The following is a 17,194-nucleotide window of genomic DNA, read 5'->3' on the forward strand; positions in this document are numbered from 1 at the left end:
AATCATATGTTTATTTAGAGACTTTATAGGTTTACAGTTACAATTTGTTTGATTTGGGTGGTGGCGGTCATCAACGTTAACATTTTTGGCTGACATATCAAACTAAAGAGGCACATCCCTTATAATGAATTAACATTCTAAAATTATGGCAGGGGGCCGCTCCCAAAGTACTTTGGCATCCTTAACATTCTAATTTTTCATACTGCAGTTGTAGGGTACAATACCGTGAAGGAAAACCTGTAAAACAAAAGAAAAAAATAAGAGAATATTAGTTAAATGCTGATCCCGAGGCGGCGGCCTGAAACTCCGCCATTCTGCGATTTCCTTCAGGCAGACTCGTCATTCTAATTTCGGCGAAAATTTAAACCTTCAGCGGCGCAGGGGTCTTTCCCGTTGGATCTAGTGCTTTATCCTCCCAGGTTCTGCTTTCTTCTCATACTCAGCAGCCATTCCATATTTCTCATCTTCGTTCCTAGGGAATTTTTCGACTTCCTAAAGAGGTACTGTGACGATCACGCTGCGATGCTTCTTGTTTTCGCTCTCTTCTTCCCCCTCGTCCCAACTGACAAGCGTCTTTAGTACTCGGGGAAATCCTGAAAAAAATTGCCGAAGTAAGATGATCGGAAAAACGCCAAGCACAGCAACCCAAACAGAGAAATCTTCACGAGAAGGGGTTTCCTGACTACCAGAAGACGCCAACTATCGCGGTTCAACCATGTAAAGGGGGGGGAAACACAAGCCTCGTCTCGAGGTGCAACTCCAACATTGCGAGCATCCTATCCAACGACCTTTCACTCTCATAAACAAACTCTCCGTAGAACAGTTTTTCCCTAGAGATGTCACAGCAAACGGGGTCCCGGTTATGCAAATACTGCAGGTGGTGCAGCTATCAGAACATGTGATGAAGACATCAGACATGTGTTAAAACGCTTGGCGAAATAATTTCGGGTTGCAGAAAACTCCAGATGAGGGATTCTGAGAATGAATTCCAAGTCGCCGGTTTGGGTGTGAAAATTACATAACAAGTGAATAGTTTTTCAACACAATAAACGAATTTAGGATATTAAAAATTAAACTATTACATAACAATTAAATTATTTAAAAATGTCAGCACAATATAAATTGTTTCATCAGCAGAAATTAAGTATACACACTCATTATACAGATTGAGTTTCAATTGCTATTGATTTACCTTACCGCCAGTCAGAAAATATGAATTCAGTAAACTTTAATAGAGAGAGGGGTAAAATTAAGGTACCTCAAATAAAATAAAAAAATTAATACACCAAAAGTGCAGCAACAAGGCTTTAAAATAATTAACACACAAGTTAAAAGTTAAACAACCTTAAGGGTCAAAAACAAAAGTACTAAGCAGAAATTTAAGTCCCTAAACTCAAATTAAAATTAAACAACTTCAACTTTTAAAGCAACCAGACCTAAATTTAAAGTTTACAAAAGCTTTTAAAGCAACCAGACCTAAATTTAAAGTTTACAAAAAGTTACATGAATTGAATTTTATAGCTTAAGTACGAAAAACATGATATTTAATAAATAAAGGTAACACACAAAACGTTAAAAAAACGCCTCTTTGGGCGTAATGTAAAATCTGAAAGCTTTCAGATTTTATTGTTTATATATTTTCTTTTATATAATTTCTTACTATGACTTGACACTGATGGCGTTTCGATTCTGGAAAATAGAATAGAACACATTTTATAGCTATAGGAAGAAATTACTAGAAATTATTTTCATCGCGGATTGTAGATGCTCGTCGGTCAATTCAGTTCTTTCCTATTGATTTTTAGCTGTGAGAAAAAGATGTTAACATATAAATAATAAAGCTCTTGCTATTTTAAATAATCACTTCTGCCTTCCGTTTACCGTCCAGAATGTAAATTAATTTCAGAGTATTTAATGTGAGATTTTCGGAATTTACGGGAGAGCATGATTCTGACTCTCGAGGCCACGTTTCTAGATTAGCTAGATCAGTTAAAATTTCATTCTTCTCCTTGCATTATAGTTGCTGATATTCAAATTGTTATGCTGGTGAGAAATTTTGAACCTACTGAGCTTTAAATCATTCGTGTAGCCGTTGGCTGCTAGACCTTTTTTAAATTTGAATTTACTGTTCCTTTAAGTTACATCGCCACAAGTGTTTGGCTGAATTTCAAGCACGAGTCGTGCATTTAGTATGTTCTAGTTCTGGTTTAAAACTTAAGACTTTGCAGTTCTGTTCCGAGGAAGCTGTAATTCGCTTCAAGTCTGGTATGGCTCATTTTATGCTACCAAAACAAATCAAAACTATAAAATGTATTCCCAAACAAAGCGATTTTTCTTAATGCAAAAATTCGTAACTGAATGCATTTAATATTTGACAAGTATGAATCAAATCTAATCAAAACTGTATCTTTAAATAATTGAATATGCTTTATATCACATTGTAAATTAATTAGCTCCATTTATTGAGATTTTGTGGTCCGTTATTTATGTTCACTTTTGAATGAAATTAAGATAATATTATCTGGGACTTTTAAATATCTGAAATATTCTCAAGAACATATTTGCAACAAATACATTATACAAACAGCTTCGCTGGCCGTACATAATTGCTTCTCCGGGGTTCGATCCTTGAGCTGGGCAAGGTCGACTCAGCCTTTCATCCCTTGATTTTCATCCTTTCGGTCGATAAAATGAGTACCAAGTTCGCTTGGGGACTAAGCACTGGGGGGGGGCAAGCCGACCACTAGTTCAGGGCATATGCTTGCGCAATCTGGGGCCCACGGTCAAGAAAGCAGATTTCGCGGCACTGTAGGCATTGGCCCACTAGGGCTGTTACGCCACTGAGTTTAGTTTTAGAGATTTAGTTTAGTTATTAAAATAATGGTGGTAATAATAGGGTAATATACACTTCTACTTCGGCATTTTTTAGCAGATTCCAAAAGCCTTGATTAGGTTGAGGTTACCATGAAAATTACTGACTTTTGACTTCTCTAAGATAGCTCTATATCTATAATGTTAACCTTATCTGGAACTATCGGTGACTATATTTCAATAGATTGCAAATTACATATGTAAAATGACTCTTTTAATCTGTTTAAATTCGCTAGAAGTGTTACTTAGCAGGTTTTTTTCTCAAATGTCTAATTTCTTCAGGAAAGAAAAAAAATCTCGAAAACCACGTTCTTGGCATCCATCGCCGTATGTTTCTGAGGACGAAGATGATCAGTTAACTCGAGAAGAGAAAAAGGCGAAGATCAAAGCGGAAATTGCTCGTCGCAGGCAACAAATCGAGGAGAATATGAGATTGCACGATGAGCTTTGTAAACTGGCTGAACGCCGGGATAGGATGGAAGCAGGTGAATATGTTTTTGATTTAAATAACCATGCACATGTAGATACTGTTGATATTTTTCAAACATTTTTATTTGTTTATAATTTAAATTTTATGCATTTTTTGTAATTTTATGTATTTGATTTTATTTATTTAGAACATTTTTTGTAGAAACTTTATGTATAATTTGTGTATTTAATTTAATTTTGAAATTTATGACCACTTAATTTATTCGCATATGATTGTCTCACGTATTATGAGACAGATATTTTAATCCTGTGTAGACTGACATTGAAACTGTAAGGATAACGCAAATAGAACTGGAGATGTTGTCTATATCCCTCGTTATGGACCACAGCAAACGATTTGTGGCGCCATGTTGGCTTCATTTGGAAATTTCTTGTTAATTAAGAGTATAGAATTTTAATCTTCTTAATTAAAAATATTAATCTAGAAGTTTCTGGAAATTGCATTTTGAAAGCTGAAAAGAGCGACTTTTCTGACACATTATGAAAGTTTTTCCTCACCGCCTCGTGCAGCCCTATAAATCTGAAGTTATGAACAGCTATGAGCCGGCTGAATTGAGAATCTTAGGGGGTTTACACTGCTGAACTTCTGCTTAAGCTGCTATCACACATCAGTTTGTTTCAGAAGAATAACTATTTGGAACAATTTTTCTGCTTTGTCACAATAACAGCCAATCACCACAGATCACTTTGGGGTTAACAGAGCGGAAAATGGTTCTCCATTACAAGCAAGCTTATAGCATTCGAAGATGATTGGTTGAAAACGGACAACTTTCAATTTTTTTCGAAAGGAAGGAAAAAATCGCTCGCCTTTCTTTCATTAGTAAACCAGGCAGAAAAATTGCCTGAGACAGTTATTCACGTGAAACAAATGCATGCATGATATCGGGCTTACTGGTACTACTTTGGATTTTGGTCTGCAAGCGATTTTGCATATCTGTGACGTACTTACACAACCACCGCGGTCTTAACACAACCACCTTGACGCGGTCTGGCGATTTTTTACATATGAAAAGATGAAAGCTAGTTATCGCTTGCAAGTTGTTAATTTTTGCGTCTTTTTTACGAGTAAGTTTCCCAGACAATCCATATTCATCATAAGTGGGTTAACATTATCAACACATGGGAAAAAAAACCATACTTTAGCATTTAAAATAAAAGTTTGAATTATTAAATAAAGATGATGCGATGCATTAAAAATAAAAACATTACAGTCTTCTTCAAATCTTTCTGTAATTTCTTGGGTTATTCTTCTCCCGAAGTATACAGCGATCTGCTTTCGCTTAATAAAACATCAGAGAACTGCGGGAAATCGGCTTCATATAATCCTCGGTAAGAGCGGCTATCTAGGAAACGCATTTCCTCGTTTCTCTCTTTAGAAAATTTTGAACGAAATTCTGCATTCTTGCCGAAATTTTACAGCAGTTTCTTTCATTGCGGGCAAATCCTCAAGCTCATATTTTAAAACTCAGTTTAAAGCTAAAAGTATCATGATTTGTTCATAAAAACAGTTTTAACATGAAATAGATACGAAAATGGCGGCGTTGTTTGATTGAAACAAATGTTGTATGTTGTGAGCATGGTTACCAGAAGAATGGTCATGCACATGGTTGCCAGAGTTTGGTACATCCTAAACATCTGGAGACTTTTACTGATGTGAATACGTAAGTACCCATCTGCGATATTCCTTGAGCGTTAAGGATAATTTCTTTTTATTTTCGGCCTTTTTATAGCCGTTTATTTTCCTTGTAACACCTGTTTTATTTAATCGAAAGTTCATTTCTGTTAGTTATTTGAAGATATCTTTACTGAGCCGTAGGTCTCTATATGTGAGACTGGAGACTTGAGTACTATTAGTGAGTAGTCTAGTGAAATTTCATGAAAATAAAATTTGTGGTCTCACTAGTTGTTTCACTGACCAAATTTCTAGTTTCAAACGTGACTAATTTTTGCTTCCCTGATGAAATGCTTTAGTTAAACAATTATTCTTTTATCCGAAGTGTAGGTTTGTAATCTCATGAATGATTAATATTATTGATGGTTAACATCAGCTTATTTTAACTTAATGCTATTTCATTTCCGCATGGATATATATTATTCACTTTATTACCATGTATAATATGAATAAAAATTAATTTTTTAAGAAAACTGTTAAGAATTTAAACTGTTCTAAGCTCAATAATCTTTACGAAGTTTAGTTTCTTAACGAAAATTAATTTAAAATAATGAGTGTTCTTAACAAAAAATTTTAAGAACTTAAACTATTCCTAAACATAATGATCTGTACATCGAAATATGTGATCTAAGACGTAATAGCTAGGTCTTTGGTTCTTTCTTGGTAACAGAGGATTTAAACACTATTTTATCAATCACTAGTCCCGCTGATCTGCTAATCTATTTCACTCAGGAAGCTGAATCGTTGAATTCCTTATTTTTCTTGGTTTGTTGATTATACCCAATAAGTATGTTTTAAGGTCTTTCAGTATATCAGAAGTTTTTTCAATTTGCTTTGTCGTCTCCTTCCAAACCATGTCATTTTCTGAAACGCAGATGAATTTAATTCCTTTTCGTACATTTATTACTTTGCACATGTCATTAAAATAACATGTAGCAAAGTCTGTTACTTGGACAAATTTTGTCTGTTTTGAAAACATTTTGGCGCTAGAAATGTACGTAGCTTTGAGTCCCGAATTTAAGAAAACCGTTTCGATATCAGATCTTTTATTTATCACTTACATAGCATAACAAGTCGCCATTTCTCCTGTTGTCACGGGTCTTGGCGTAGGAATTTATTTAAATTAAAATGAGTTGCTGAACAAATTTAATAGGTTTTTTGTTGTTATTAATTTTGTGTTTCCCTCTTTAATTATTGTTGCTTAAGAACAGGAACAAACGTTGTTTATGAAACTGTACAGAAATATTGATATAACAACATCATCATTTACATTGAACCAACTGTTAATATATTCTTGAAACTTTGTGTGCATGTTTTGTTTGTCTATTCAAACAAAATATCTGTATTTAAAACAAAGTTTATAAATATGGATTTGATTAAAAATAAATGAAGAAAATGATACGTAAATAACTATTAAACATAGAAATAGAAAAAGCTTCGTAATTCGGTTTTAAAGAGGAAACTTAATATATTTATTTCATTAAAAGTTGTGAAAAAAATTAGTTCTAAGTGATTAATTTTACCAAATCTTTACGATCTGAATTAGATTCGATTTTTTTCATTTAAGTGAAGTTAACGAGAATTACCTATTTAAGCTTCACGTTTTACGACAGTTTTTTGGAAAGTAAGAATGAGAAGGACTTTCTCTACTACAAACCTCTAGAGAGGACAATAATCCGTTCTGCTTTTCAATATATGTTGATTTATTTAGAGCCATCTCTTGTGAGAATTCATAACATAAGATCCAGACCAACCCCTAAAATAGTAGTGTAATCTTTGACAGAAAGGTTTCAGGATTCAATTCATAAAGACTTTATTTATTCAACTTACCAGTCAATTGTCCTTAGTAACAGTATTCAAATATGTATGCATTGCTGCAACCGTGTCCTGGGGCTTATGAAAACAAGCACAGAAAACTTCCTCCGGAATGCTTCAGAGATATCTGTCGCAGCCATTCTTATTGCTACAATATTATCATGATGAGGTGATATTATGGTATCTGTGCATAAATAGCGAAAGGCAATGACAAGGCCTAGGACTATTAGTTTGTAAGTTCTGAAATATTTCTTCAGATCTCCAACAAGAATTTGCCTCTTTTTAAAAAATTTAAATAGAATCTGGTTTCCTCCAGGTCGGGGTAGCATTGTCCCTTCGCCAACGAGCTCGGTTTCTTACCGCACCTCTGAACAGACACTGGTTGCCCCAACTCGTACATCTGACGGAGATGATACCAGTAGTGTCCTGAAGGCCATCGATGAAATACTGCGCAAGGATTTATACAGCGGACCCTTGTCTCGTTCTTCCTGGGCCTCCTACAGCAATTTAGACCCGAGAACGAGCTACCAAGGATCTTATGTAACCTCGAGAAACAGGTATGTTTTTTTCGTGTTTGTCGTTTATAAACATGGTCTTGAAAGCAGTCGAGTTTCTTCTTTTCGCAGATTCTGAATGTTAACATTGAAATTTGAGTCTTTGAAACTTATTCAGTGCATGAAAAGGTACAACATATTAATGGCAATTAGGCAAAGCCGTCTCTATTTCCCCCTCATTTGAACGCAAATGGATGAACTAACTATTTACAATTTTATTTAGCAACCCAATCTAGAAATTAATACAAATGTGTGTCTTTATTTAGTTGCTGAAGTCAATATTCTCAAATTGAAAGACTCCTACTTTTAAAATGGATATATATCTATATAAGATATTCCAGAGAAAAATCACTAAACCTAGTAAATGTATTCTTCGGTTAAAAATAAGAAAAATGGTATCACATGAAAATTTAACATGAAATATATAAGTTTGCTACTTAGAGGATTTTGAATATAACTTGAGGATGCAAAGGTTAGCTGCCTCCGTATATTTTGTCACAGAGTGTCTTGAGACAAACTCCGGTTTTTGTTCATCATCCAGATCGTGAGTTTTGTTTTTTAAGTTCTGGTAACACATTTAAAACACAGGCCGACAGAACCACAATTCTCCTGGGAGTCCAGTTAGCCTGCATGCCTGCCATTGATATTTAACATCTCGTAAGTCGTAAAATGTACTATTTTTGCTATATGTTCACAGGAAATGTTTATTTTTCAGCATGTACTGGGAGAATTGGGTGACACTATTTTAGGATACCCTGTGTAATCAAGTCTTAATCAGTATCTCTCTATATTACATATATATGCTAACAACAGTATTATAAACAGTATTATCCTGACATATTATCTGGTTCTACGTTTATTTCGACTGAGTATATATCTGTTTTAAATACATCTGTGCCTGTATTCTGTATTTTCAAAATAAATACATCATTTCCAGGAAGTTTTATACTAACAAACTGATGTTCCAAGACGTTTATTATTAGCAAACCACACTTTTTAGTTAAATTACAGTTATTTCTGTCAAGTATCTCATTTTTATTCAAAATCTTTCTTCTTTCAACTAATTTCTCTCATGTATCTTCTGCTAGGATGGAGTATAGCGATGTGCGAGCGGGGGATTCGTGGTACGGGGAGGAACAGCAGGCCAACAGCGGATATTTTCAGGAGTCTGCTGCCCCAGATCCAGAAACAGCCATGGACGAGAGTATCGCTCGGATAGCCTCCACATTCCCGACGGACGAACCACCGGACATCCTTCTCTCCGCCACCCCTGGCCATTTTTCCCCGGAAACCGAGGTGACGCCAGCTATGCCTCTACTGCCGGACATGCCCACACGATCCCGGAAGTTACTCGAGAATCTGGGAAGTTCTCCTATACAAGCCAACAGGAGCGGCTCCAGTAAGAGTTTGTCTTTCGTTCTCTGTCTTTCTTTACCGCTTAGTGTGAATGAGTTCCGTTGCGGCTTATCTGGGATGGATTGGTTTCACCAGATCTGACAAATTCGTCATTAATGACCCTTGAGTGATGACATAAAGGAATTGGTGGACGAATATGAGATTTTCTTTAAACTTTGAGCAAAAACGTCTAACTTTGAACTTTGAAAATAAAAGAAGTCTACGTGCCTTCTTGAGAAATCGACTAAAACATTAGATATGAGATGACAGCAGATTATATATCAGATTACAGCAGAAATATTTTGCTATACTCTAGAAACAAAGACTGAAAACTCTTTGAATAATGCTTAAGTAGCCTTCGTTTTATAGTCAGTGTGGAAGGTTGGATTTAACTGAATTAGGTTTATTACATTATAGCTAACCACACTAGAGTACACATGCTTTCGTGAAGAACATTTTAAAACAAATTGTCTTGTACTCGCATTACGGGGAAACATCTCTTTACAGCATTTTATTCACTGAGATTTAAACCCAAGTGTAAATACTAATATTCAGTCAGCTCATCCTTACGGCCATTGGTGGACTCAGTAAAGAGGTCAGAATGTGAAACTTATATTTAATTCTTTTACAAATAGTTTGATGCTGTTTCTCTAATAAAATTGCAAAAACTTGTGGAGCTTGAATTTTAAATACAAATTACAAATGCAAGCAATACTTCCATTAATCCTAATTAGATTTAATGAGTTACCTTAATTTTTGGAAACTGATCGTTGATCGTAGGACGTAAACTCCTGTTATGAAAATTTATTACAGTTCGATTTTCTTTAAATAATAAAAGGACAAATTTATTTTAAATCACTAGTCACGGGTTTTGCCCCCGTTTTATGCGAATGAAATTTCCTGTAATAACAGAAGTGACTATACATTAAATTTAGAGTCATTCACGAGGTTAAATTAATTATACACAATCTTTAAACTGATTTTGTTAACTAGATTATAATGCTTTATATATAGCTAGGTTATATTGCTTTTGATAGCTAAATTATTTTTAATAGCTTTTGATAGCCTAATTACGAAATTGTAAGGAATTTCTAATTCGAGTACACGAAACTTCGGATAATCGGATCGATAATGCAAATTTTATACTAGGTTTCTATCGTACAATCTCAAGGTTCCTTTGGGATAATATCGACATTTGTTGCTTTCCACATTTCGAGATTTCCTTTAGATATTAAATCTTTATTTATTATACTTCTTTATTAAAGTCATTTACATTCTTCTAAAAGGTCATTCATAAGGTATAGTCATTTATATGTTCTTTTATAAATTACCTTAATAATATACTGCAGAACTCTATTATCCATCGTAGGGCCTTTCCAGTTCGAATAAGATCGGATAATTCGGTAGACAATGTAAAATTTATTCCAGACCCTGTGTAATCTCAACGACTCAGCCATTACCGTAATTTCCCGCTTTCCATCTCTCAGCTATTTTGTATGAAAATAAATATGTAATTAACTGGTCATTCTTGGTTATCAATGAAAAAATGGAATTTATGTGCTTAATAATTTTTTTCTTTTAAAAAAGGTTCTCTTAAATGAAGCCACTCATAAAGTTCAAGGAATTATGAATTATGCATAAGTTAAAAAAATATCTTGATCTTATACAATAAAAAGCCACTATGCAAACTTGTAGGGATTTCCAGGTTTGGATAATTGGGCAGAAAATGTAAATTACTTACAAAGTGGTATCGTGCAGTCTTAAAAGTCCCTCAGGACACTATCGATGTTTGTCGCTTTCCACTTTTTAGTAGTTTTACCAAAGCTTAATTAATTATTCTTTTAATTAGCAAACATAGATTTTTTTGTTTTATTTTAAAATTTATCTTTTAAGAAACATTGTATCACAAATTCGTTTTAACTGTAAAGTTAAATTTGGGTTAGAATCTCCCCATCTCAGTTATTTCACTGCTATTTCTAAACATTTAAGGTTTCAGACGCATAAATTTTAATCCAAATCGTTGTTTCATTTACCTCGATTTGTTGTTCAACTTGAACAGACACAGTATTTAAATGGTGATGAAAATTTGAACATGTTCCTATCACCGTTTGAAGTTTCATATACAAGATGATATGAAAAATATTTAATCATTAAATAATTTTATTTCCATTTTAATTCAGATACCTTGCATATCATCCGGTCTACCGTATTATCAACTTTTATTCTCTCTGTTCATTTTCATTTTTATTTTTAGACCTTTCCTTCTGCCGTATAATATTAATCTCAGTGTTTAGTTACTGGAAACGTGCTGTTGCCTTCTTAAATTTACATTATAGTAGCGTTTTAATTTCTTTTAAGGTTACTTGACATCCATAGATCCACTTACAGAACCTAAATAAATATATACGTATTTTATAAGTTCTGGAGAGGAAAAGAGGGTCATGAACTTCTAGCGGTGGTGAAAGGGGTACACAGGGCAAAAGAGATTGATAACCCTGATTTAGAATATGCTGACCTTATTCGAAAAATTACTTATTTGGCGGAAACTTTTAAATAATTAATTTTCTGTACTGATATTAATAATTAATAGCAAGTATACAAAGAAATTACGGAATTTCTTTTTGACAACAAAACTGTTTTAAACCGAACGACGTAATACAGCCGTGAACCAGTGTTGCCAGAAATTTTTCAACTAAAGTTGGAAATGAAGCCTCAAAAGGTCTCAAAAAATCGCAAATAATGTCAGAAATCACATGCTTTTGTGACGTTAGTTGCACATGCTCAAATGACTTCTTACGTCATCACGAATTTACTGTCAATTGGTTCTTTATGTTACAGATTGTATTCAATTCTTAGTCGTTTTAATTACGTAGCTTAGCTTTAAAAATTTTTTATAACTAGTATATTGCTTATTTTTAATTGTTTAAATATCCGTTACTTTTTTAATTAATTCTCATGTAATTTAGGTTTTTAAATTAATTTGTGCATATCCATTCTGAAGAGATGCCTCACGTTTCAGCCCTTTTGAACTAAATTTTTTGGCTTCCCAGTTAATTTTTTTTTAATTCATTGTTTTATGCTCAGTTGTGAACATTTTAATTAAGGAATTTTTTCAGTGAGTTTTCCGTTCTGCGTGGTGGGCTTATTTCAGATTCTGATTACTTAAGAAAGCCTTGTTATTTCACTGTTAAATTTATTTGTGTTGTTACTTAGAAAAATGCCATTACGCTGAGTTTTATGTCATTTCCATTGCTTGGTTCTTAGCAATATTATAATCAGGAAAATGAATTTCATTTCTTTCTCTGTTTGGGTACCCAATATATGGCGTGCAAGCTGCAAGTTCTCTTATTCGATTTCTTATCACCATAAAATTGGGTGGGGGGACTGACTTAAAAACAAAACACACGGGGGACCAGGGGGGAGGAGAGATATCCCGTAGAATTTTTTTATATTTCTTTCCCACTGTTTCCCCTTCCCTTTACCCCCTTCTCGTTATACCGGCGTCAGGCTGTGCAACCTCGAAAAGTAAAGCCCACATGTAAACAGGATTGCCAGATTCCAATTTCTATTTATGCCTAAATAAACTTTTTTTAATATAAATTATTTTTAATTGATACATTATTTTAACATATAAGCATTTTACGATAAAACTCTTTCTAGTCACAAAAAGTAGCATAAGGAAATGATGGAAGTCGCAAAAATCGCAAGCACTAAAATTTTAGTAGCACATGTTTCTGAAAATTCGCACATTTGTGAAAAACTCCACGATCTGGCAACACTGCTGTGAACAGCGCAAACCGCCGCTCAGATGGTATAGTGGTTAAGGAAGCCTATTTCCTATTGTTCGGGTTCGAATCCCGGAGAAGGCATGAATATTTGTGAATGTATAGTGTCTTTGCGGCACAGGGACACTCCGAATACATGGCGAGCCGAAAGACCTGTCGAGAGTTTGATGGTAGAGGACGAGGGGTGGGACACGTCCTCTCGGGGTGCTCTCGATCAAAATTGGAGGTGAAACTGAGCGAAGTCGTACTGTCACCTGTACGATGTTCAAGGGTCTTGCCAACGACAGGCGCAATCTTGCTCTTCTTAACGGCTTTCTGAACAAGTTCGTGTTTCAAATTAATCTGTTATTGTAATTGTAAGACTCCATGTATAATATAAATAAGCAAAAGCAACGCGGTATCTCCAATGGCGAACGTTTATATAAAGGAATATGTGTAATTAGATTCAAATTACACTGTTTCTGATGCAAACCAGTATACCAAGTGTAGATTTTTTGTTACAAACTAATTACAGATTTTGTTATTATTTTCTTTCGGGTCAAACTGATATTTGATCGAAAGAAACTTATTCAGTGCATCTATTTATGATTTATTGCCCAAGCTGTTGATTGCTAAATTTGTTATCGGATTTATTAAATAAATGCTTTGTTTTGAGTCATGATTCCATCAGACTTTAGTTAAAATTGTACATGAATTCCTTTATCGTATATATCTCCTAATATTTTAATTGGAACAGTGTAAAAATCTGTTTAAATATTTCTGAACCTTTAGTTTATAATATAGTTTGCCATCGGCGTAAAACAGTTTTTCCACCTTCGTAGCTCAGTCTCTTTATCAAGACCATCATCATACGGAGGAAGATAACAATGAAGACGATTCCCTGGGTCACCGGATGCAGGAACCTTCCTCTTTATTGAGATCACAGCGGAAGACAACTGTAAGTATATTTAAACCTTTGGGAACGTCCGCCGCGTATACGCGATGGACGGGAATTACCTTAAGAAGACGGTGATGTGTATATGCGCCGAAACAAATCTTACATTAAAAGACGGCTGATAAATAGGCAGTTTCCGATGCAGAATGTTTATGTGCCAATTGTAATTGAAACTCCCATCCCCTTCATCTGATATATTTTTTTTTCATTTTTTTATTTCCAAAATATGAACTATTTATTTTATTTTACTTATTTTTATAATTAATTTACCCCACCTTTTTTTAGATGAAAAATTCAGTGTGTGTGTTTCTGACAGTAAGCAAAATTTAATGTCTTTCTTCCAAAGCGCTGTAGAGTGGGCCTTATATCTCAGGCAGGAGTTAATTTTCCTAGGTTATTTTAATGCTTTTTCTTTCTCTTTTTATATTTCTTCATGTAATTATATTTGAAGAATATTTTTTGCTTTTGGTCAATAATGTTATATATAGGAATAAACACATTACAATAAAAAAGGCTGTTTAAAAATAATTTCCATGTCAGAAATTTTATTTTTTATTGTAACAAACAGATAATGAGCGAAGTGCGGTAGTTGTTGAAGCGGTCGTTGACTTTATCTTGGGATCAAATGACGAATATATGAAGATGGACTTAGAGTTCAGAAATAATTTTAATCGCTATTTTTACGAAAGCTGGTCTCGTTATCCCTTTCGCGGAACTTCAGTTTTAAATTCTTCCGTTATATTCACCTGACTTAAGACCTACATGTTATACAGCAAAATACACAATAAGAATAATAAAATGTAAAACATTTATTTTTTGAAAACTTTGAGTTTTAGCTATTGAAATAAGGAAACATTTAAGCTTTTAATCACACAAAATAGAGAAATTAAGCTGTAAAGAAAGAAAATTATTATTTAACACTTTAAAATCGTGATTTTATGGTTTTTTAAAATTAAGTTTAACGATAAATTTCCACCGTCCTTTACCATGAAATTATTTACGGCAATTTCTATTTCATAGTTAAATAAGAGAATCTCCTTTCTTGTTCGGAAAGAGAAAGAAACGACAAATTTCCGCCGTTCTTTAACGACAAATTTCCGCCTTTTGAAATCATTTGCAGCTGTTTGTAGCTGCAATAAGTGAAATTCCTTTCTTGTTCGCAAAGGATTACGCAGAGGGTCTTAAAATTAAGTTTAAAAGTCGCAAATAAGAATTCTCATAAATGTTACTGATAGAGCTATCCCAATGAATGCATCCAAAAATTAATGATTTCAAATACCGCACTTGCCGGCGTATAAGACACACGTTTTTCATTGAAAATAGGTCTGAAAAACAGGATGCATCTTATACGTCGGTACTGCATCTTATATGTCGATACTCTGTTTTTGATTACATTAATTTCTGAAAATTTCCTCTATCCAGAGTTATGCGATTTTTTCTTGTTCGCTTGTGGAATGTTTAAAGGATATATGAAAGAGAAGTGGAACAGTTGGATGCAGTCTTCAAATTGAGGTTACACTGTAAGGATCTTAAGTTTCACTAACGTTTATTTTATTTTAAAACTTTAGTATCATCTCTTATTTTCCACTTCCGGCCAGAATAAACGCGTTAAATTGTTTATGCAAATTGTACTTGCTAACGTTTAAGTTGTGGCTTTTTACCAAGAGCAGAGTTAGATGGGAAGAACGTGAGCCTGCTTGCTACTATACTTCACGCGAGCTTGCAATTAGTTGCAATCCGCCTTTAAGGCCAAAGGTTTTAGTCCTCTTGAAAGCTAAAGACGTATTGTAGTTTCCCGCAGTTTGCGAACTACATACGTAATAATTTAAAAGGACAGTCTTAGTGTTAAGTAAAATTAATTATTGAGTATTTTTGTAAAGTTTTCAAACTCTTATTTTTAGTTAGTTAGTAGTTTGTATATTTTTACGCTCAGACCGCAAGTTGTTGGTCTTTATATCCTGAAGTGCGAGAGCGCCTGTAATATCATGGAAAATAAAGGATAATTAAACCCTTCTCATCTTGTCGTCTCTCCTACACTCTGTAGGACGTAGTTTGTATTCAAACTCACTGTCTAGTCAGGACACCTCATGTTCGCCAAGTAGATTAGGAGAAATACAAGTCCTGATAACACTATCAGGAAGGAGGCAGATGGCTAACATTTCGCAAGTTTGTGAATGTGTCAAAGCTTCATGGGATGCTGTAAAAACAGAGACAGTGGTTAAAACATTTAAGAAGCGTTGTATTAGCAATGTTTTGGATGGTACAGAGGGCAGTTTGTTGTATGAGGACTCACACGCTGATTTAGAAGAGGTTCGAAGTGACTTTTCATTTAGCTATGGAGATGAGTGTATGGGTTTTGACAAAGATTAAAAAGTGTTATTTCCCAGATATATTTATTAGCAGAAAGTATTACTTTGTATTTATATTACGTTATACTTAAAAAACTGTAAATTCATTATAATGATCAGTAATAAAATTAAATCCCCCAAAAATGTGTACAAAAAGGGAGGGTGAGTCTTATACGATGCCAAATACGGTAGTTCCCTTTTGTGGAAGTAAGAAGGAAAACCACTTCCTAGCTAAAATGAGAAATGAGAAAACTCTGACATTTTTCCAAACCTTTTCTTTTGAAGATCTGTCTTCCCATAGAAAGATGAAAGCCAGTTTCCTCTAGAAAACTTCTGACACACGAGTTGTTTGCTTACGACAGGACTGATTCCCTTTCTAAAGAAGCACGTAACATATCGTTTAAGATATGTGATGGTCTGTTGGGGCTTCACAATCCTTCCTTATTGTTCCAAGTGCAACTAAGCTTCGGTTTTATCTTTACATCTCCTTTATTTTATTGATGGCTTTTCAACCAACCTGCTGGACACGCAAAGTTAGATCTTAAGAAACTCAGCACTTACAGGTTTGAAAATTATTCTAATTTTATTATTTCAAGTGAGATAAGCAACAACAGATATTAAAATCACATTTAAATAGTATAACTATTAAAAGATTAGTGTAGATTCCATTGCTCGCAGAGAACTGCTTCCATGCTTAAGCATTTTTATGAAACATAACCATACTTTAAAATTGGATACATACACTGCTACTTTCTAGATATTTCATTTGTATTCTGCCAGTGCAAGCAGAGAGAGGATGTATTGCATCTGAAATGCTTATTTATGAGCTATCCCGTTCCTTTTCATACAAAACACGCAATTACTTTCAGCATAATTTATTATAATTCCATATTGATTTTAATTTCTGATTAGTGCTAGAAGGTTTTAATGTGCTTGTTACTATTCAATTAATATTTTGGATCCAGGTAATTTTAATTTTTGAACAAATGTCTTCACCAGCAATTTAGTCATAAAAGCAAAAGTCTACCAATTTTTAATGAAAAACGATTTTTACTTGAAATATTTTGTTCTACAAATGAAATTAATCATTTCTAAAAAACAGTTTTGTAGTTTTCAGAAAGACCAAAAAGTGTTATGAGTCCCCAAACTGCTGCCTGAAACTTTCATAGAAAATTTTTAATTTTACGCTTTTTAAATTCACGAAATTTGTAGTCAATTGGAATGTTCGCAACACTTCATAATTAAATTAAATTAAATTAAGATGCTTAATGTTTAATAATTTTTATGCAGTTAATAGCATTGAAAAGCTTATTATTTGAGCAGATGAACTG

General features: G+C 33.9%; 1 protein-coding gene across 1 annotated transcript in view; it reads left to right on the forward strand.

Moving 5' to 3' along the window:
- The window catches only part of LOC118186632 (uncharacterized), a 435,694-nt gene that overhangs the window by 375,703 nt on the left and 42,797 nt on the right, over positions 1–17,194 (forward strand). Inside the window, exons 13-16 of the mRNA XM_085813324.1 lie at positions 3,154–3,356; positions 7,164–7,404; positions 8,490–8,800; positions 13,403–13,518. Coding sequence (XP_085669450.1) covers positions 3,154–3,356; positions 7,164–7,404; positions 8,490–8,800; positions 13,403–13,518 — 871 coding nt within the window. The remainder of the gene's footprint in view (positions 1–3,153; positions 3,357–7,163; positions 7,405–8,489; positions 8,801–13,402; positions 13,519–17,194) is intronic.

This window comes from Stegodyphus dumicola, chromosome 3 (genome assembly GCF_044657685.1).
Source record: "Stegodyphus dumicola isolate Sdum_Otavi_A_Nest chromosome 3, ASM4465768v1".
Classification (NCBI taxonomy): domain Eukaryota; kingdom Metazoa; phylum Arthropoda; class Arachnida; order Araneae; family Eresidae; genus Stegodyphus; species Stegodyphus dumicola.